The sequence below is a fragment of the Tasmannia lanceolata genome, unplaced genomic scaffold, assembly GCF_043159265.1.
Source record: "Tasmannia lanceolata isolate RefF3 unplaced genomic scaffold, GAP_Taslan_0.1 ptg000008l, whole genome shotgun sequence".
In the NCBI taxonomy this organism is placed as follows: domain Eukaryota; kingdom Viridiplantae; phylum Streptophyta; class Magnoliopsida; order Canellales; family Winteraceae; genus Tasmannia; species Tasmannia lanceolata.
The window spans coordinates 32,266,046-32,288,903 of record NW_027518685.1 but is presented as its reverse complement, the minus strand read 5'-3'; the positions used below and the strand labels follow the sequence as shown (position 1 = coordinate 32,288,903).

Genomic DNA, 22,858 nt, shown 5'->3' with positions numbered 1-22,858 from the left:
TCCAGCCAAACTTTTGTAGATAGCATTTTAAATCTTTTCAAATAAGCAACCTTTAAAACCTTCATTTTCAAAAGATCTTCCTCTAGAGTTAGGAGTTTCTCCTAAATAGAGAGTTTTAGAGTTAGGTTGTGTCTTTTGATATGTTGTTTGTTTGTTTGCTTGTTGTGTGCTTGTTTTAGAGTTAGGGGTATGTCCTAGAGTTATAGGAGCGCCTCCGTCCGGTCAGTTGACGATTCACATCGCCGACTGATGACTAGGTCTAGGATGCGTTAGTGATCCCATTGTTTTCCTTAGGACACACAGCCTAGTTACACATAGGTTGTAGGAACCACCTGCATTAGCTTAGGGCTAACCTGCATTTAGCTAGGACATATAGGGTGTCTTAAAATCTACAATCCATTTGGAATTTAAATAATCGCGCAAGAAGCTTTAAGAACTAGTCCGGTCTTTTAGATCGAGTTTAAGATAGAGGTCTAGGTGTCTTAGGCATCCTAGTTTAGAATAGGTGCGAAGAACTACGTTGCCTTGATTCTCGTGGAGGCGGGGATACGTAGGCTTCTTTGGATGAATACCAGACCATCCGAGGACTCGGGCTAATGTTTTAGAGTCTTAGGTTTTATTGTGTTGTTATTATATGTTTTGATGTGTTCTCTTACTTTCTTGTGCAGACCTATACCTTTAGCTGTAGCATGCATGTGTTTGTCCACCAGAACTTAGACACCAGTTAGGTATATCACTCATAACCTAGTTGTCGTTAGGTGACACATCTTTTATCTTACTTTATGTGTGTTTATTATTTCATCCCCGAGTCATGCATGATTAGGTAGACGTTCACTCGGGGATATTTGTTCCCATTTCACATGATTTTTACCCAAACTTCTTCGAAGTTAATGAAAAATGGCATAAGAGACCAAGTGTTCGCACTCGGGCGAATTGGGGGCGCTTTTCGGACCTTCTCCATTCGTCATCAGGCACGGACCTTTTGTATCTCTGGTTATCCATTGCAAACAGAGCATTTGTTTTGGTTCCATGGCGCACCATGGATGGCGACTCTGAGTTATTTCTAGATATATCTTGGTTTCGAGCCCTGGCTCCGGATCAGGATGTATCTCTTTCTTTTTTATATCGCCACTCATGCTATGCTGTGAGGGTGGCAACAGTTTCGAGAGTTCCCTGGTAGAGCTCTCCTTCACCGTTGTGGAGATCTTAGAGGATTGCAGGAGGGCTCTCGCGTCCCTCGGCACCGTCCTCGGATCGGGGTCCACACCATGATACCCTTCTGACATCAATAAAAACGTCATTCAGCTTCCTTTTTTAAATTCTGTCCATTAAATTGGCCCGTTACACGAGGCTTCTTTGGGTATTTGAACTGACAGAACCTTGGGTTCGTTTCTATCTTGGCCGTCGGAAATAACTAGAGATGGATGGATGCTTGACATGTGTTGGAAAACTTTTTGGAATGCTGACAACCCAAAGTCAATCATTATCTTTTCTCACTTCTCTTTTGGTTTAGAATGATAACATTATTAGCTTATAAACTTTTCACTTCTCTTTTGGCTTATAACGGTAACGTTATTGAATACGTCTCTTTTGGTTTAAAACGGCAATGTTATTGAATATTTTATTATTTCTCACGGCTCTTTTGGCTAAGAACGCTGTCGGATTCTAGAATACGTCACCAGAATATTGAAGAGTACGTTGGCAGAAATAGGGTGTACGTCGGCGGAATTCAGGGGTACGACGGCGTAAATAATGGGGTGCGCCGGGAAAAATAGGGTGTAAGCGGAAATAATGGGTACGCGCGTAAATAATGAGGACCGAAAGAGAAGGAAAAATATTCTAAGCCAAAAGTGGGTACGCCGGCGGAAATAATTGGTACACTGACGTAACGAATGAGGAACAAAAGAGAAGGGAAAAGATTCTAACCCAAAAGTGGGTACGCCGGCGGTGTAAATAATGATGACCAAAAGAGAATGGAAAAGATTCTAAGTCAAAAGAGATGTATTCAATAACGTTACCAAGAGAAGTGAGAAAAGATAACGACGGCGTTCCAAAAAGTATTCAATAACGTCAGCGTTACAAAAAGTTTTCCAAAACATGTTAAGCATCCATCCGTCTCTAGTTATTTTTGACGGCTAAGATAGAAACGAACCCAAGATTATGTCGGTTCAAATACACATTCAAACGAACCAAAAGAAGCCCCGTGAAGCGTGCCAATTTAATAGGTAGTGATGAAAAAGGAGGACTTTGTCGATGTCAGAAAGGTATTAAAGTCTTTTCACCACCCAATTTTGAAGATTAGCCCATGTTACATTCTTGTTTTAAAAGCTGCCCTCAATCCGTAATTTCTCCAAACTTCAGCCCACTTTCTGTACTTTTCTGAAGTCGGCATAGGTGGGCTCCACAAAAACAAAAATCTCCAAAATCGGCGAACATTAAGAGGTCGGCAGTGGTGGAATCTAGTCACCACTGTTACCGTATCTGAAAAGAGAAGAGGAAAAATCACTCACTTTTTGAATTTGAGAGCAGAGAGAGATAAAAAATAGTAGTTATAAAAACACTAGTAGGGCTGTCCCAAGTGAAAAAAGGGGATTGAGTGGGGAATATATTCTACATCACTTCTTCAAAAACTAGTTTCATCCCTTTAATTCAGATGAAGTCACAAATGTACATGATTAATTGTTAGAAAAAATTCTCTCTGTCTAGTTCATTATCTTTAGTGGGTTTCGTGTTAAACTAGTATTTGAGAGGCAGATCTTTGTTTGATTTTAAAAACCCACTTCTAAAATCCGTGTTTTTTAGACCGATTTGGTTGGTGGTTGTCTGGTTGAGTCGGTAAAAGTAAAGTGGTTCTCTCATCTCTGCTTTTCCTCTTTTTCTTATTCTTCTAGTTCTTGAACACTTCATCTTTGTTTCATGATATGGATTTTATGTTATCCTACTTTTGCTATTTTTTGAATCTCAGATTTGCTTGAGAAGCATACCATTATAAATTCTTATTCCTTTCTTAGCCACACCTTTCCAAAATCTTAGCTTTCTTAATAAACTTTTTGAGCACTCTTTCACAAGACCCACCTTCTAAAATCCTTTGTTTCCACCATTTTTTTAGCTTCACTTTTTTATTCCATAACCATATCCAAAATCTCAGCTTTCTTCTCAAAAAGCAAATCAGGGATTCATCTCTACTTCATAAACAAGGCCATAAACTTTCCTTTTTTGTTTTTGCTTTCCCTTTATTTCACCAAAACCTCAGCTTTCTTCTCAGAAAGCAAACAAGGGTTTCATCTCCACTTCAGAAAGAAGGTCATAGACCTTCTTTTCTTTCTCTTTATTCCATTCTTTCTTTCCCTCAATCTCACCGCATTACAAAAGATGTGCTTTTTTTCTTCTTTTTCGTTTGCCTTTCGTGTAAAAATCTGAGCTTTAGAGCTTATTTGATTTCAGGTTAAGTTTTCTTGGATAAAACTAATTCTCGAATAATCACTTATTGGAGTAACTGAAAACCCACATGAGAGGAGGGATTTGAGTTATTCGGGCTAAGATTAGTCTTGGGTAAATATCGTGTCCTCAAAAAACTTGTTTCACATAGGACACTCTCCACTTGTGCCATCTATCCGTCTCCATTTTTTGACTTGCTTTCTGTGGAGGGTTTTTCTGCAGTGCTTATTTTCCAGTTGGGTTTGACCAAAATGACCAGATTACAGTTTCTGATCTGGGTTCTCTTTGTTGGGCTCATGGGTTATGTTGTTGATGGTCTTGGGGTGAACTGGGGGACAATGGCGACACATCCATTGCCGCCAAAGATGGTGGTTCAGCTCATGAAAGACAATGGGATTAAGAAAGTGAAGCTCTTTGATGCCGATAAATCTACTATGAGCGCTTTGGCTGGAAGTGGGATTGAAGTGATGGTCGCAATCCCGAATGATCAGCTTGCTACGATGAACGATTATGGTAATGCTCAGCAGTGGGTCATTAAAAACGTCACTCATTATAATTTTAATGGAGGAGTAACCATCAAGTAAGATTTCTTTTATGTTTTTCGTCTTATTAGTTTTCATGGAATTATTCATACTTTAATGCTATACTTTTTTATTTCTAACTTCTGAATTTTATATGTTTCATGATGTTATGTTCCATTTTTATTATTGGGTTTTTTTTGTTTGAAGATTTTTAGTTCTCCTAATAGAATGCTGAATATTTTTTTGTGGGATTTACGTTACTTTGTAATATTCTTTACATCTTCAATCAATCTACTCAGAGTAAATCGGGCTGCGGTCCGATGGGTACACAAAAGTGACAATGTTGCCTTGACTTCTGAACCACGCATGTTTGTTGGAGTATATTGTATGATCAGGTCGGGGGCTGGTTTTCTTTTTTTTTTAATTGTTTTTAGCATTGTCATCCTTAGTTCTTCCTGTTCCCTCTACATAAGGGCTGCATCTGAATGCTTGGTTTTCTTTTATATTGTGTCTGTTTAAGTTTGGGATATTCAAGAAGGAAAGATGCAACTTTGATAGGCAAGTTCGTGGAAATTTATTATATGAAAGCTTAAGAGCAATTTGTTTTCAAAAATCTCAAGAAGCTAATATAGAATGGAACAGATGTAAGTGTTGCATCGCCAGGGATTATCAACCAAAGGCTTCGTAGCTAGTTCTTAGTTTCTGGGCCCCTGTTACTTTAGATACTTGTTGAATGAGTGCCAATTTCAATCTTTAGAAACTTATGTGAATGTAGAGGTTATGCTTGAGAAAGAAATATCAATATCTTATGGTGGTTGGTTCCCTTCCTTTCCTTCATCAATGCTTATTAGTTTTGTGTATATTTCTTGAGTTATATTGGTTCCATTGATTCCACCCCTTCCCTCCCCAATTGCTCCATCTCCTTCACAGTTCCAGAGAGTCTTTTGTGTAGTAGTTAGCCTTCTTTATCCATCTCTTCCTCTCATCTTCAACCCTTTCAGATTCACTATCCCTTGTTGAACCCATCTCCGCCTTCTGGATAAGAAAAAGAGAACCTACAAAAGTGAACCTGCGAAACCCTTGCTTCTAGTCCAAAACCCCCGTCCGCTGCAATAACCAACTCTCAGCTTTCATCTGCTGTAAAATCTGGTTGGGTTTTTGTCTTGCTTCATACACAGTGTGGGTTTTTCCTTTTGCTAGCTACCTACTGTAACTAGGATTGTTAGGGAGCATAGTGCTTAGTTGGACTAGGAGAGAAAGAGGAGAGTTAGTGACTAGGTCTTGGGCTTAGAGAAATTATATATATATATATATTGGTGAGAGAGAGAGAGAGATTTTTGGTATTTCCTCTTGTGGTGAGAAATTGAGAGGAGGTCTTTTTTCTCTTTGTTTGATGTATGGTCTTCATTGAGAAGACAAAGTAAATGGATCACAGTTTGTGGGCTACGAGCAGGGGCGGAGCTACATGTTGCATAAGGGGGCAGCTGCCCCTGTTGAGTTGGGCCAAAGTCCTTAATAGGCCCAACTCAATGGGGCCCAGCCCCTTTAAAATTTGAAGCCTGGCCCCCTTTATGTATAAGCCTGCCCCCTTTATGTATAAATCCTGGCTCCGCCACTGGCTACGAGTTAATCCCATTATAATAATCTTTTTATTTATTTCCCATTGTGGAAGATCATGATCTCACTTGTGGACTTAGGTATCTTGGGTGAATGGTCCAGTTTTGATGTCATAGAAATTCAGACGGTGAAGATCAAGATGTTCGAAAAAATAGTTTGTAATCTGGGTGGTATGATGTATGTTCCAAAGATATGGAAGAACCTAGTATCTCTTGGTCGGTTAAAGTCCAAAGGTTTTAGGTATTCAGTTGTAGGTGGAGCCATGAAAATCACACTCGTTTGTATGATTCTGATGAAAGGAGAGAAGTGTGGTGGATTATATTGTTTGGTAGGGAATAAGTTTAAAAGTGTTCCTATGATCTCGATGCTTAGTTGGAAATGGAATGACTTGCCCACTATTAAGGAACTTTTCACAGTTGGTGTACGGACGGGTTTCCAAGTTGGAAATGGAATGACTTGCCCACTATTAAGGAATCTTTCTCCAGAGTTGGCTAGGCGAGTTGACTTGGTGCAATTACATATGTGTGTTAGTTGACTCAGGTGGGGTTAGAACTAGGATGGTTCGATGGTAAATAGCTAGTGCTTCGAAAGGCCAATGATGGTTTGTGGAGACAAGTGATCGGTGTTGATGCCTATAGAACCCTTAAAGTGCTTGGGAAACAAGCTGATATGGAGAGTGTTGGGTTTTTGTCTTGTTTCTCACTCCATTTGGGTTTCTCCTTTCGCTAGTTATCTAGTATAACTAGGATTGTTATGGAGCACAGTGCATAGTTGGACTGAGAGAGAAATAAGAGAGTTAGTCTATGGGTCTACTAGTTGGAATTGAACTAGGTCTTTGGCTTGGTGAAATCCAATAAATACTTGTGAGAGAGGGAGAATGTGAATGGGAGGAAGTGAGTGAAAAGGGGAAAGTTTTCTACTTGGGTATTTGTTTCTGGTGAGAAATTGGGGGGGGGGGGGGGGGGGGGGGGGGAGGGTGTTGCATCTTGCTCGAACCACGTAAACTCTCGGTTTGTGATCGTTCGTATCCCATTTTGATCGCCTGATTTCTCAACAAAATCAACCTCAGTCTTTCATCCTCCCTCGGCCTACTCTTGCTTCGTTCCTTCCTCACTCGATTTTCCCCCTCCCATCGGATTCTATTTCAGCTCTTCTACCCTAGCGAGCCTTCTCCCCTTACTACATATTCCTTTTGGGTTCAGTTCCCTCATCTTTTGCTTCAAGCCTGGGGATTAGACACACCCTCATTCGGTGAACCCAAAACCTGCTTAAATTGGAATCTAATACTAAATAAAACATGTTGCACGAAATAAAATCGACTCCTGATCCTACTACCACTACCTTAATCAAGAAATGAAACTGACATAGGTGCAACCCTTTCCTAACAAGACTACAGAACTAAAACAGCTAGAACTCTTTTATAAGTCTAACTAGGACTCCCTTCATAACCTCGTCTAGGACTTTTTACATAAGTACTTCTAAGAGCCCCTTCTTTAAATTTTACGAAGATTTGAAAGTCGGCTCAAGTTGCTTTAAGTGATATGATGTCATGCATATGTGACAAGGTTTACCGGCCCAATTATGTTATTGGCACCCATGACATGTTGTGCGACACCATTTTATTTTAATAACGGCATCCCTTTCAGTAATTCTTTCAAACAAAACGTTCCCCACCATCATCTTCATGCCATTTCTTTTGTTGGATTGTTGGGAGTGGGTCAGCATTGTTTGCACTGAGATATTTTATTGGTCTTTGATCCCCATCACTAAGGAGATAACAGGCCGGGGTTTATTTTATCCTTGGATGAACTTTTGCTATCCTTTGTTCTTGTCGACTTTTGATCTTGGACATAAAGTTACCAGAACAAAATTTGTGAACAGGGGATAAGATAATTTGAAGATAAACTTATTCAAGCAGCCTACCTAATCACAGGAACAACTTATCTAAGGATTTCTATGTCCGTTGTGAACAGCCTCTTTGTATATTTTGTATTTCTGGAAAAACCATGGAGATAGAATGGAAACATTGTTAACGTAAGCCATTTTTTATTTTACCTCTTGAAATCCACTTCTATTAAATGACTAATGAAGAGTACATAAATAAACTTTTAGATGGCTATGTAGAGATGTAACCTTTAAAAATTTTCATTCAGTTGACACTGCATCTGTAAATTAATGAAATTACCTTAAATAATGAAATCATCTTTAAACATCTTGTAGATGGCTCTGTAGAGATGTCACCTTTAAACATCTTCATTCAGTTGCTTAACCCATGGCATTTAAGCAACTATCAAATTTTAATCATTGTGATGTGCTGGAAATTACCTTAAAATAATGAAATTTTCAGTTGGGTATGTGGGAAATAGGAGTAATCTAAGGTTTGATACTTTAATTTAAGGTTTGCATTGCTTCTGCCATCATTGTTTCCTGTTGGATATAGTGTATTTGCCTAAACTCCCTAGCTCACTTATGTATTTATATAAAGGCAAGAGAAGTACAATGACAACTATGCCCTTAGGCAAATACACTATATCCAACATTTCCATTTTCTCATCACCTAGAAGATTCTAATATTGATTCCCTAGTTGTGAATCTTGGAAACTTCTTTTCTTAAACAAGTTACATCTCTACATGCCCATTGTGTGCACTGTACATACCAACATGGCTATTCAGACAATAGCTCAGCTTATCCTTTATTTTTTTATATTGTTGGTAGCCTTTATACTTTACATGATACTTTGGTTTTATTGTATTTTTGTAGGGATTTGCTAGGCAATTTGGCAGAAAGCCACTTCGCGGCTAACTTTTGCACGTTAGAACAGCCACACGGGTTGACTTTTAGGCAGATTTTGTCTTATTCATTTAATTCATATGAGGTGACTGTTCTCACATGCAAAAGTGAGCCGCGAAATGGCTTCCCACAAAATTGCCTAGCAAATTCCATTTTTGTAAAATGTATATAATTTACTTTACTTTAATGTACTAACTAGTATTCATGTAATGGGATCATTGATGGTATGACAACAACTTGCTAGTTGTTTTACATCATCTTGCCAGCCTCCTGTTATTGTTCATCCACCATTCTACCTAGAAGCTTGATATCACATGGAAGCATTTTCTTCTTCACAATCATATCTTACTTGTAGCTGATTGCTTTTAGATTGGCATTAGCATTTTAACTCGCCCATATGTAGGCTCTTAATCGTTGGCCTGTCAGATCTCTTGTGCTTAGCACATATCTCCAATCTGCACTCTCAGTGCCAACATGTCTATACTAAATTTGGGTGCTTTTGCCTATCCATTGGGTGGTCTTATGTCAACTGAGAAATTATATGATGAAGGGCCATATAAAATTGTAAACACTTACTCATCATCCCATCCTTGATATTTGATCCAACAGCATCTCACTTTTTGAGGAGCTGCTGTTGTATCAAATATGAAGGATGGTACTTCTATCGTACCACCTTTACGTGTTTGGCCTTTCATCATATAATCTCTCATGTGAATAATATTTGCAGCTTGACCATTTGTCTAGCTTGAGTCTTATTGATGGGTCAGGGAGGAAGACTGTAGCAAAAGAAAGGGAAGGAGTGTTGATTGTTTGGTAGGCCACTGCTGCCATGCCACTGCTTTGCCATTTCTTGAATGGCGTTATTGTTCTACCTTTACTGTCATATTATTTTTTGAATTCTGTAACTTTTCCACCGATTCTGTGCTTGTAATATGATTTTAGACAATCAGCCTTCTCTAAATTCCTTATAAACTAGATTCTTCTTTAACATTTCAGTTTTCAAATTAAAATATAAGTTAAATATTACAGAAGTGACATCAAATGTGTGCACTTAAGTATATCAGATTCGGATAATTTTAGTTTCCCCCACATAGGTTTGTTATTCACATGCATCGGATAGATATTGAGCTGTTTGGCCTGTTGGGACACTGGAAAGGGGAAAAAGGAAGAAAAATAACCTATTTTACAAAACTCATTGGTGAAGTTATTTTGTGTAGCACTATTCTGGGAACCACTATTTGGTCTGTTCATGGGCGATTTATTATCCTTCACCGGAATTCATGGACTTCTTTAGTTTTATAATGTGACAAGAAAGTTAATCTTTCGTAAAGTTTCGGTATGTATTGATTGATGATACTTTAAAAGACCATTGGAGCACGACCAAGGTTTTAAATTTCGACTGAAATCCGAAATTTCGGTAATTTCACCGAAATTTCGTACGGATAAAATATTACTTTATTGGATTTCGATAGATTTCGTCCGAAATTTCAAAAATTCGGCTGAAATTTCGGTTTCGGTGAGGACCGAAACACATTCCGAAACCGAAATTTAAAACCTTGAGCACGACAGCTTTGCTGCACTAAGTAGTTTTGTTGCCAAATGTCTATTGTTATTTCATTCATCTCTATATTTTCTGTATTTGATTGATTAATATCTACTACCATCATGTGAGTGAATATACTGTTCTGTTATATGAAGTTCCAAGCTTTGAAACATTAAAAAAAGCAAGGTTGCCAGAGCGTGAATCGAAGGCTCTCGGGATGGTCGGAAGCGGGAATCATGAAGTCGCCGGGGAATTGTCGGGGAATCGCTGGAGAGTTGGGCATCGTCAGGGAATCCCCGGGGAATCGCTGGGAAATCACGTTTCACATAACATTAAACTGCAGTTTCCAAAAGTAGGAATCGGGTTTCCGGGGAATCATAAACTGCGATTCCCAAAAGTGGGAATCGGGTTTCTGGCGAATCCGAACCGGGATTCCCAGTTTTTGGGGATTCGAGAAGATTCCCATTTTGGATTCGAGAACCCGGGAATCGAGGTTCCCCACTCCCAGGGAAGAATCTTCCTTTCTTGAAAAAAAGATCTAATTTTTACTTTAGACAAATCAATCTTAGCAACAGAAATTTTAACAACAATTTTCCTCTGGGTTTTCATTTTTTGTTATCATTTGGCAGATATGTGGCAGTTGGAAACGAGCCTTTTCTTTCATCGTACAACAATTCATTCTTGAATACTACTTTTCCTGCCTTACAGAACATTCAGAATGCTCTCAATGAGGCCGGTCATGGCAACATTATAAAAGCCACCGTGCCCCTCAATGCTGATGTGTACGGGTCTCCTTCAACCAACGCTGTCCCATCTGCTGGTAGATTCCGATCCGACCTCAGTAGTCTGATGGTAGAAATTGTTCAGTTCCTCAATAAAAACAATGCACCATTCACCGTCAACATCTACCCATTTCTAAGTCTATATGGAGATGACAACTTCCCTTTGGATTTCGCTTTCTTTGACAGTACGAGCCGCACAATAACGGATAATGGAGTTCAGTACACCAATGTATTTGATGCCAACTTTGATACTTTGGTTTCAGCTCTAAAGGCGGTGGGTTTCGGTGATATGCCAATCTTGGTCGGAGAAGTTGGTTGGCCAACAAACGGTGACAAAAATGCTAATGTTGGATATGCTCAGAGGTTTTATACCGGACTCTTAAGGAGACTAGCGATGAATCAGGGGACTCCATTGCGACCCACATCCATAGAGATGTATTTGTTTAGTCTAATAGATGAGGATGCCAAGGCTGTTGCTCCGGGAAACTTTGAGCGCCATTGGGGAATCTTTAGTTATGATGGACAACCCAAGTACCCAATGGATTTTTCGGGTCAAGGGCGGAACAAGTTACTCGTGGGAGCGAAAAATGTGGAGTATTTGCCTCGTCGGTGGTGTGTTTTCAATCCAAATGCTAAGGACCTAAGCAAGATTGGAGATAACATTAACTATGCTTGCACTTTCTCTGATTGCACCGCACTTGGTTATGGTTCTTCATGTAATAACTTGGATGCTAATGGGAATGCTTCTTATGCATTCAATATGTACTACCAAGCTCAGAACCAGCAAGTCATGAGCTGTGGTTTCCAGGGTCTTGCGATGGAGACGACTCAGAATGCCTCACAAGGGAATTGCACTTTCATTGTGCAGATTGCTTCTTCTCTCGCGCCTGTACCATCGTTATCACTTATGACTGCATTTGTATCAGTATTATTCTCTGTCTTTTTTCTCTAGTTATTGCTATTGCAGATATCTCACTGTACAATATTTTTGGTAGTTATTGTACCTTATTAAACTGTTGGAAATGTAATTTCTTATATTCGTTGAATAAAATAGACCTGGATCTTGCTTCCCATGTGTTGCTGAGTAGAATTTCAGATTGTTTTACATTGGAAGTTCCAGAGTTTAAGCCATTCTCACAAAAAAAAAAAAAAAGTTCTGTAGTTTAATCGCCACCTAAACTTTTTCATGGGTAGTTTCATTTTGTATTGGAGGTTCAAGAGTTTAACCTTGCACATAATCTGATTCTTGTGTAGTTTCTGATTGTTATGTATTTGAGCTTCTAGAGTTTAATATGCAACTAAATTGTTTCGTGCGTAGTTTTAGATTGTTTGGTATTGGAGGTTCTTGAGTTTAGCCCTGTACTTAATCTATTTCTTGAGTCATCTCAGATTGTTCTTACTTCTTAGACAGTATTCAAATAGGCCACTGATATTTGCGCTACCATGTTTTGATAATGAGATGAACTCACCTTGTCTTTTATTATTTAACTAGCTGTCAAAAGCTATTACAACGCCCAAGAAATTTCTGCCTTAATCATTTAATAGCAATTTATCATAATTATTGTGTTGCTCTGAAGCAGTTTTCAGATAGGTTCTATCATAACTGTCGTCCGAAAAAAGGTAATGTTTTGCGTATAAACGGTCGAAATTTAAAACCATGCTTGGCTTGGCTTGCTATCCCAGCGTCATGAGCCTGATTGTTGCATCTCTTCGGATATCCCAGTTTGTGGGTCTAAAATAACTTTTAGAATGATAGTTGTTCCTGTTATATTAAGGTTATAAGGCCCTGTTATTTAAGATTATGACAATCGAATGGGACAACTAAACCGATTATTGGACTCAATTTCAAACTTAATTTTGAGTCCAATAATCGGTCTGTCACTTACAATCAGTTGTCATGATCCAAACAAACAGGAATCAATGAGCATCCTATTCACATTCCGCACGATCCTATCATTTATTTCAAAAAAAAAAAACAGAAAAAAAGGAAAAACAGAATCAAGACAAAAATTACACCGCACAATCCTAATTGTGCGCCCGAGAGGTGAAGCGGTCCCACATTGAGCCTCAACATAGAATGGATGTGATCCAAAAATCATCTCCACTCTATGATTCTAAACCTCCAATCTAATTCTACGACACCTCATATAAAAATCTATACGGTTTGAAGAGTCAAGATCATATTAGGGAGATGATTTTTAGGGAAAGGCTACGATGGGCCGCAACAAATGAACGGTTTAAAACTTTAAATCTTCAAACAAAGTGAGCTCTAATGCCTTTGTTTAAAATATAATACACTTTTTATGGTGTCCACCTTTTTCAAAGTTCTAAACCGTTCATTGCTGGCCTACTAAGGATTCATGTTCAAAGAGAAAGAGAAGAGAGAGTACTGGTCGTGAGAATAAGTATGGGTGAGCCTATCTTGTTCTGTGCTTTAAACAACTCTGGCCCCACTAAGGGCTGAAGGGAGAGATCACTAACGGTTGTAGCTCTGCCCTCACCAAGGGGTGAATTTATCAATGCCAAAAAACAACAGTAGTTGTAGAAGAAATTAAACGTTAAAAAAGGACCGTACACGTGTCATAGTATTTAGATTTCATATCTATCTTCTGCCGGGTAATTGGGGGAAGTGATATATTCGCCCCCTCTTTTTTAGTGTATCTACGAGACTACGACTACTCTTTGAAGCCACGACGGTGAATATGTCATTAGGTTTTGTTTGGGAAGTGATACATTCGATCCTTTTTCTTACGTCGCACAGCCCCCTCTGTACTAAAAGTGAAAAAAAAGGGGAGAATATATCGTTGGACAATGATAAATTCGCACCCCCTGTAGGATGACTGGCACCACTGCAAAGTGAATTCACGGAAAAAAAAGAGCGTCAAAAAACGTCGACTACAAGGCCTTTTTGAAGTCAATTCACGTTAACAGTGGTGCGAATCATCCTATAGCGGGTGCGAATTTATCATATCCCTATATCGTTCCACTTTGTTTGCTTTAAATAATGGCAAAATCGAGGGTTAGGCTTTTTTTTATCTTAAACCATCCATATATTTATAAATTCCGGTCCCAATCATATATCCTTAAAAATTCTCTGTTCATAAGATTTGCCCAGCCGAAAGCAAACTCTGCTTCTCTTCCGTTTTTCCCTCTGCTACTTTGAAACCCTAGAAAACTCAAAACCCTAGACAGACAAAATAAGAAGAAGAAATCCGATTCAGAGGGTTTGGATGGTAGAGTCTTCTCACTGTTCTGCTCTTCCACTACTTCACAATGGGAGCAAGCCGAAAACTGCAAGGAGAGATCGATCGAGTTCTGAAAAAGGTTCAAGAAGGCGTAGATGTATTCGACAGTATATGGAACAAGGTAGATTTTGCCAAATATCTCTTTATATTTTGTTCTTTTTTTTTTTACTTAGGGTTCTTTGTTAAATTACTCACTTTTTGTGTGTGTTTAGGTTTATGATACGGAGAATGCGAATCAGAAAGAGAAATTCGAAGCGGATTTGAAGAAGGAGATCAAGAAGTTGCAGAGATATAGAGATCAGATCAAGACATGGATACAGTCTAGTGAGATTAAAGACAAGAAGGTTAGAATATTGTCATCTATACATTTTTGTGATATTGTATCTTTTTTTTTTTTTTTTAATAATAATACTAGGTCTTTCATTTTTATAATTTGAGTTGATTTGAACAACGTAAGACTCTGGATTGTGAAGTTTGATGAGTGCAATGAGAAATTGATTTACATTGGATTTAAAAACATTTTTTGTGGTATTACCTATTTCTTTTTTGTAATTTGAGTTGATTTGAACTATGTAAGACCCTAGGTTGTGTAGTTTGATGCATGCAATGAGTAATTGATTTACATTGGATTTAAATCCGATGCACCTGAAATCCCCAACGAGGCCGTTTTGATTGTGTTAAAAAACTTAGAGTTGTTATATGTACTGTAGGGTTCTTCTTAGTTAATAAAAGACTAGTTAGTAAAATTTTGCAGAGCTTATCCATCTGGAAATCTTGGTGATGGTTTTAGATATGCACACTTTATGTATGTAGAAGCCCCTTAAAAGGTTAAACAAAACCTTTAGAAAGAAAATCCCTAGATGAAAGATATTTTATCCGACAACGGCTGACCAAATGAACAGCCCTAGATGAAAGATATTTTTTATACACAAAAAACAACCATCCATTTGAAATTGCCTCAAATGAGGAAGCCGTAAAACCAAGATTGATTTTTGTCTGTTACTGGATTAAATATGTAAAAGAACCCTATAAAGAACCCTATGACTTATTGAAAGATGAAATAACTTCTTCTATTATTTTGATCTTATTTCTGCACTACATGTGAGAGGGAAAGCCTTGGCTCAATGGTAAGGTTGCTCCATTGTGACCTGGTGGTCATGGGTTTGAGTCGCAGAAACAGCCTCTCTGCAAAGCAGAGGTAAGGCTGCGTACATCTAGCCCTCCCCAGACCCCGCAATGGCAAGAGCTTCGTGCACTGGGCCACCCCTTTTTTTTCTTCCCATGTAACAGTGGACCTATTTAGGAAATGACCTAGGTTATATATTTAGCTTATATATTGGATTTCGATATTGTTGTCTGTCTAACACAAAAAAAGTATGCCTCTTAGTTAAATGTTTTTATGTTCCATGTCTTGAAGTTATGCTTCCTACTTATGATTATTTTTTTTGAAATGTTAGAGATCTAAATTAAAAGAAAGGCCAGCCCCCAAAACCGAAAATGTCAAATGTTTTTACTTGTCAAGTTATCATTCCAGAACCAGAATGACATTAAAAAAAGTTGTCATTCAAGAAAATAAAAGATATGCTTGCTACTGAAACTGTTAGGTTTGAAATCTCTAGCTGCATTATGGGTTTTTTTTTAACAAGCAAAATAATTATTGTGTTCAGCAAAATAATAATTGTGTTCAGCAAAATACAGAATGGCCTATAAGGATAAAAACCCCAACACTATATAATGCCAATAGAATAATTCATATTATGGGAACTACCAAATTTTATCACTAAGTAAACTCACAAGTGAATAGATTGTCGAATTTTGGTGTTGTTTGTAATGCCATAGTCATGTGGCATGAAATGCCTTATTTTTTTATGGTACAGGCTTTGGTTCTGAGACTTGCTGTTGCTTTTGTTTTTTCTTTTCTTTGTAATCCCTTTTTGTACAATTGTGCTGTTACTATATTTTTCATCCGTTAAAAAAACAAATACCAAAATTTCCAACCGATCAACGACACAGTTGCCTTCCCAAATGATGTGCACAATACCACACACTGGGAAAGCATTCAAAGTATGATCTAATCTAACTCACTAAAATGATCTAGGATTTTCCAAAATTGATCACAAGGGAAGAGTCTCTTCTAGCACAAGCTACACAATGTAGGGTTACACTTATACAAAAGGTACTGTAACAAGGACAAGAACACGATGCGAAATAAGCATGAAAAATACTTGCTAGTGAGAAAATAATAAATGCATGCAAAAGAAAAAAAAACGGAGAAATATAACAAGAACAAGATAAAACATTGAAAATGTAGAAAAACATTAAACAAATTCAAATATACATAAAATATGGTTAAAGATGTCATGTATTAAACATAAAAGAATAAAAAATATGAAAAATGAATAACATCATGTACAAATGCAAAAAAGAAAAAATATGAAAAATGGGCACAAATTATGTGGCATAACAAAAGTCTTTAAAAAGGGGCACAAAGGAAGTATGTGAAAGATTTACTGAAAGAGAAGGGGTACGAAATAGAAGCACTAAGTTATTACAGGATGAAAGCGACTTCTTTAATGATTAAGGTCAGGTATATACAAACGACTTGATGGAAATCTTATTTATTTGACTATCAGTTATCTTAACATTGCCTTTTCAGTTAGCGTGGTAAGTTAGTTCATGCACTCACCTAAAATTCCCCATTTCCAATCAGTAGTGCGTCTTACAGTGTCTAAAAGGTGCATCCAGTAAAAGGATTATTTTTATGCCTAATCACCACTTGACTATTGAGAGTTATTCAGATACTGATAGGACAAGATCTCCATCTGACAAAAGGCTTATCAGTGGATATCACACTTTCATTGAGGGAAACTTGGTAACTTGGAAGTAAAAAGCAAAGTATAGTTGCTAGATCAAGTGAGAGGTTGAGAGTTGAGTACATGGTGCTGGATCACACTGCTTGTTATCCTTGGTTTGGTAGGCCTTGCGACTCTTGCCAAAAGCCAGATCGGTGTGAGGCATGGATTTCGTGGATAAATTCAGCTCAAGTATAGTTTGGTTAAAAGAATGACTTCTATCCTCATTGGCAATTCTCCTATTTACTCAAAGAGATGGAAGCCTTGTCGTTGATGAAGATTGTTTCACCATTTCAAAAAAAAAAATGATGATCATTTATTTTTTCTCGTATTCATGAAGACTCGATTTTTTTTTGTCTCATCTCTAGCCAGTTTCAGTGTTTCTTGTGCTGATATGGTTGCTTGGCGTTATATGCCGAATCTCATTTTTTTGCTTTTGTATTCGGGCCCATTATTTGGGCTTTGTTCCCCTTTGTTTGGGCCTATTGGTTAGGACTTTGTATTCTCTCTTTGTACTTCTAGTTTCTATTTTAATAATTCTTTACCCTTTCAGGGAAATATAAAAAAAGAAGAAAGAAAAAGAAAAGAGTGGACAATGATTATTTTTATGCAAATTTTAATTAGTTGGATTCTAGTTGCCAACAACAGTGTTTACTAAGTTGGACTTGGGCGAGAACTCAGCCAAGGTAAAAAAAAAAGAAAAGAACCAACTCGAGTGAGTCAGCAGTTGATCCGGTCAACTTTCATTCACTCGGGTAATTCGATAATTGACTTGGGGAGTTTTTAAACTGCGTTCAGCAGTATTCGTTGGCATTTGTCGTTGGTTTTAAGCTCATCACTTTTTCACTGCTATAAGTGATGCTAGGTTCATGTTATGACATTATTTCCCTCACTAAATTTTAATTTCTTAGTTCAGAATGTTTGCATCATATCTTATTGAGGGAGTCTCTGCTATTCTACGGTGATTGATCTTCCAGATTATGTGATTGGAATATATTAGGTTTTCCTGCTTATGTAATTTTACTGCCATTATCCAATCAGCTTCATAGATTGATTGTGACTTAAGGACACATAATGTTTTGGTCATCTACCATTCAATTTTTTTTTAACTTTCAAAAAAATGTGTTGATTATCTCATATTGAATGTGGAATTCATGATTCTGGAGTTGACAATTATTTTTCTGATATATGTTGACATAGGTTAATGCCTCTTATGAGCAGGCTCTGATGGATGCTCGCAAGCTCATTGAGCGTGAAATGGAACGATTTAAGGTCTGTGAAAAGGAGACTAAGACAAAAGCCTTCTCAAAGGAAGGATTAGGCCAGCAGCCAAAAACCGTAAGTGTCTCCATGCTCTTCTCTATTATATAATTAATTAATTTTAGATCCTAACATTGCAAAATTGAGTGTTACACAGTCAATTTTCTCCTTGTCCTATCTACATTTGTCCTCGTACTAGCACTTCAAGTGCTGAACTTAAATATTTTATTACTTTTGTTCTTATTGATTTTGGTAAATTTCCCATCTTGCTATAGTTATATGCACTTTGTTCAAATATCTGCCATCGTGAAACTTGAGTTGAATGCTCAGTTTTCTCGTGCTCTGTCTACATTGGTCGTTGGAGCTATCTTTTGTTGCTCATGCTGAAGAAATTTTCATGATTTGTTCATTTTACAGTTGATAATTATATGGAAATAACTTTAGTGCATTTTGTTGTTCTTATTATGACAGTATATTCAAGTTATTAATTTTTTTTTTTTTTTAACAAATATTGTACTTGTGGCTAGAGCTGCAAATATTGTACGGTATTTTATTTTTTCATATGCCAGAGGCAGGCATTTTCTTTGTTGTGGCGGCTTTCTGTTTGTGCTACATGGTGCATATTGATGACCTATTATATTCGTGTTTCATTTTATTATTAAGTTTTTGTTCTCCATGATTAACTATATTTACTTTTGTATTAAGTTTTTCTATTTTTACTTTTCGTATGAGGGAAGGAAAAGATTTATCATAATTCGTTATAGTAATTGTCCGATATAGCTTTCTTTTGTTTTTGTTTTTTCGTGTGGTACCCCTTGTTTGGTCGTTTTCTGAGCTCTTCTTAGAGTCCTAATTAGTAATGATGGCAAAAATAATATAGCCACAATAATGGCCATGATAATCTTTCACTTGTTTAGTTGTTTTAAATCTTCTCTATTGATTATTCCATTTACTGTTTTGATCTTTCCATGATAGGATCCAAAAGAGAAGGCCAAATCAGAGACAAGGGATTGGTTGAACAATGTGGTATGAAATATTTTTTTCTTCTTGTTGTTTAATTCTTGAGGTTGAAATTCAGGCCAAAATGGGTAAATAGGAACTCTTTTAGTCCTTTTTTTTCCTCATATGACAATGATGGTCAGTTAGATGGCTAAAGTATTGTATCTTAGATTTCATTTGAAAGTGGCCTTCTGTTATGTTCTTTGACGGGATATTCGCCATTCCACATTGCTTACATGTTTTTTGTCAAATGGAAACTGGTATTAAAAAACCACGCAATCATTTGTCAACCGGTGTACCTAAACCACCTAATCATCGCCAGTTGGATGCATAAAATATTGCATTTTATTTCATTTGGCAGTCATGATGCCTTCTATTGCTTACTTTTGGCTCTGGATGTTCATCATCATCTTCTCTTTTTTTTGAATGGTAGCAAATTTCTTTCAAGGAAGAAGGGAAGACCGAGATAGTCAACCTAAAACATACAAAAAGAGATGAAAGAGAAAACAAGAAGAGAAAATGTAAAAAAACCACAACTCATGGATGGAGGAAATCAAACATCTCCAACTCCTGTCTCACAAACCCATCCCTTGCTATTCTATCTGCTTTGCTATTGGCGGATCTTCTGATGTGCTTGAATATGATTGATGCCCTTCCACTTTATCTAGTATCTCGTCTAAGAAGTTGGCAAATATCCAAAGGGGGACGGTAGAACCTCTTAGCCATCGATAAGAGTGATCACATCTGTTATCGCTTTGGCTAGAGCTCTTCCTCTGTTTCAATTTGTTTTGGATTATGATCTTTGGAAGGGATGGTTGGAGGTGTGCTTTTGTAGAGAAAACAGTCCCTCGATAAATCAAGCATGGGAGGCCCTGTTGTGGAAGGCTTGGTGAAATTGAACTTTGATGGTTCTAGTTTGGGCAACCCCGGCTCCGCAGGCATAGGTAGAATTTTGAGGGATTAGAGTGGAGGCGCCCTTTGGGCTTTTTTGGGGCCAATAGGAACCGCAGATGCAAGTGAAGTTGAAGTTAGGGCCAAGGTTTTAAATTTCGGTTTTAAAAATATGTTAATGATTTCATTTTTTTTTTAAAATTTCGACTGAAATGTCTAAAATTTCTGCGATTTCGGTTGAAATTTTGGCTATTGTGGTGGAAATTTTGTAAACAAAGGCTAAAAATGAAATTTCGGTTGATTTCAACCGAAATTTCACCGAAATATTTCGTCTGTTTAGTTTCGTTTCAGCGGAAATTTAAAACCATGGGCGGCTCATCAAGGTATAAAACATTTGGATCGTGGATTAATGAACAATATGATAGTAGAAGGAGACTCTTTAAATGCTATTCGTTGGCTCAAAGGGTCGATTGTGCCTCCTTGGAGATTTGCACACCTTTTCGACGAAATCCAAGATCGGATAGAAGGATCCTCCATCACTTTTTGTCTTGAGAAGATTGGCTAATAGTCTCACTAACAGATTAGCGCGGGAAGGGGTTGGAAGATCGGGCTTTGAGATCTTCGACTTCTTGTCCCTTTGATCTTTGTTTTTTTTTGTATCTCCTTTGTTTTTCTTTCTTTGTATTTTCACTTCGGATTGTTCTCTTTCCTTGGTGGAAGAGGTCGGTCTTCCCTTTTTTTTTTTTAATGAATCTTTTCCATTCCAGAAAAAAAGGAACCTCTTAGCCATCGAATGACATCGAGGGAATCTCCAGCCACCAATACGTTGTACAATGAGTCTAATTCCAAGCTTTTTATTCCTTGATGAATGGCCCATACCTCTGCTTCACCGGCATATGCTATTCCGATAGGCCCTGAGAAAGCCTATTTAACATCTCCTCTATCGTCTCTTCGAAAGCCGATACAAACCGAAAGGAAGGTCGTGTCCCCACCCATACTATGGTTAATGCAATTACCTTGATATAGAGGAAGTGGGTAGATTTAGCAGTACCGTCAAAGACTTTAGAATTCCTTTCCTTCCATAGGACCCATAAAATTGCAAGGAGGGATACATTCCATAGTATTTTACCTTTTTTCTTCCATGGAACCGTTGCCCAACCTTCCAATAACCCAAAAAGCGTCGATGCAAATACCCAAAACATTCCAAACCTCGATAGAATGCAACTCCATACCCCTCTTGCCACTTTACAATGAATAAACATATGATCAACCGTCCCCCCGCAGCTATGCACAAGGCACAATGATCAATAACTCCCGTGACTGAAGGAAGTTGACCGTCTGAATGCGAACACGGTAAGCGGCCCACCCGAAGATACAAACTCCAGGTGGAGCTTTAATCTTCCACAGTTTAGCTTCAATGGAGAGTCCAGGGCAAGGCACAAGCTGTAGGTAGAAGGATTTGACAGTAAAAACACAAGTTGAATCCCATATCCACACCCTTTTATCCACACCTGACTTCTTGATGTAGCACCTTTCTAGCAACTCTAATAGTCTAGCCATAGAAGAGATTTCTCTGTTGAAAAAGTTTCTTCTAAAATCTGGTCTCCATACCACCCTGTTGCCAATAATTGAGGCACATGCCTCTTGTTGAAGGGTTTTAATTGTCATGCCTTTTCCTTCTTTAAATGCTCTACTCTAGCCTTTTGAGGCTTATTTATGTTTTCAATAGTTCTTGCTATGCAATTAATCATAATTTGTAAGCTCATTTACCATCCATGTTATTCAACTTGGGCTCTTAATCTTGTTCATCTTGCTTCTCTCTTTACATAATGGGATCAGAATGGAAGTAGAGTTGGATTTCAAATGTATTCTTATTTCTTTGATAGGTAGGGGAATTGGAGTCTCAGATTGATAGCTTCGAAGCTGAAATTGAGGGGCTTTCTGTGAAGAAAGGAAAGGCAAGGCCACCTCGACTGGTATGATGAGAAGGAGAAGCCACCCCAAACTGTTGATCTCAATCCATGCTGCTGTGTTGTATTTTCTTGGACAAATTTGTATTGATGATATATTTGTTTTGCAGACACATTTAGAGACATCTATTGTTCGGCATAAAGCTCATATCCTGAAGCTAGAATTGCTTTTGAGACTGCTAGATAATGATGAGTTGAGTCCTGAACAGGTCAACGATGTTAGAGATTTCCTAGAAGACTATGTTGAACGTAATCAGGTGTGTTCTATCAAATAATCCAACTTATTTTCCCCTATTTATCAAGTATTCAGTACTGCTTGTTTGAGTACCTTTTACTGGTGATTGATATTCTTCGTATTTCTATATTTACGTGAAGGAGGATTTTGATGAATTTAGTGATGTTGAGGAGCTTTACAGCTCTTTACCACTAGACAAGATGGAATCACTTGAAGATCTGGTCGTGATTGGCCCTCCTGCTCTTGTCAAGGTAACTATTATTTGAAATTATTTCTTACTTGATTATTATCTTTAATGTAATGTATCTCTGACACATTGCATAAAGATAGGTCACATGGTTGTGTTCTTTTTGTATTTAATGCATCTGGTCCGGTCACTAAATTACATATTAATTGAAACTTTTATTATGTTTTTGACATGATTTTGTAAGTAATTTTTTTTGGTTAGCTTTGTTAAACTGCTCCCTTGGTTGGAAGAGTTTATAAACTTGGAGGCCCTAGAAGTGATCCTTGCCAACATATGGTAAAGTATGTGTTTAATTTGATTGACATGTTCTTGTTGACATGACAATATATGGACGCAATGTAAGAGATAGTGAGCTTCTTTCTTTGATTCATGCCCATAAGCACTTAGATGGTCGCTATCTACTCCTTAAGTCTGGTATCTTTACATTAACTTTTTTAATACCTTTTTAATACCTCAGAAGGCATGCA

General features: G+C 37.6%; 2 protein-coding genes across 3 annotated transcripts in view; both read left to right on the top strand.

Moving 5' to 3' along the window:
• The first annotated feature begins 2,549 nt into the window (after nucleotides 1-2,549).
• On the top strand, nucleotides 2,550-11,765 carry LOC143885216 (glucan endo-1,3-beta-glucosidase 8-like). The gene is made up of 2 exons (XM_077389282.1): nucleotides 2,550-4,018; nucleotides 10,540-11,765. The coding sequence occupies exons 1-2, from the start codon at nucleotides 3,690-3,692 to the stop codon at nucleotides 11,642-11,644; spliced, it is 1,434 nt and encodes a 477-aa protein (XP_077245397.1). The 5' UTR covers nucleotides 2,550-3,689; the 3' UTR covers nucleotides 11,645-11,765.
• Nucleotides 11,766-13,737: 1,972 nt separating this feature from the next.
• The window catches only part of LOC143885213 (uncharacterized), a 37,210-nt gene continuing 28,089 nt past the window's right edge, over nucleotides 13,738-22,858 (top strand). The window contains exons 1-7 of one of the 2 annotated variants that reach the window (XM_077389279.1): nucleotides 13,738-14,058; nucleotides 14,150-14,281; nucleotides 18,011-18,127; nucleotides 19,025-19,075; nucleotides 21,826-21,915; nucleotides 22,020-22,166; nucleotides 22,285-22,395. In XM_077389279.1, coding sequence (XP_077245394.1) covers nucleotides 13,966-14,058; nucleotides 14,150-14,281; nucleotides 18,011-18,127; nucleotides 19,025-19,075; nucleotides 21,826-21,915; nucleotides 22,020-22,166; nucleotides 22,285-22,395 — 741 coding nt within the window. In that variant the 5' untranslated portion in view covers nucleotides 13,738-13,965. Of the gene's footprint in view, nucleotides 14,059-14,149; nucleotides 14,282-17,989; nucleotides 18,128-19,024; nucleotides 19,076-21,825; nucleotides 21,916-22,019; nucleotides 22,167-22,284; nucleotides 22,396-22,858 lie in introns of both variants that reach the window. The other variant, XM_077389278.1, reaches the window with a different exon arrangement.

Excerpts from the sequence above, each read along its gene's own strand:
- LOC143885216 (XM_077389282.1), top strand. The coding sequence starts at position 3,690 with ATGACCAGATTACAGTTTCTGATCTGGGTTCTCTTTGTTGGGCTCATG. Across the intron at positions 4,019-10,539 it reads AATGGAGGAGTAACCATCAA|ATATGTGGCAGTTGGAAACG; the intron begins GTAAGATTTCTT and ends ATCATTTGGCAG.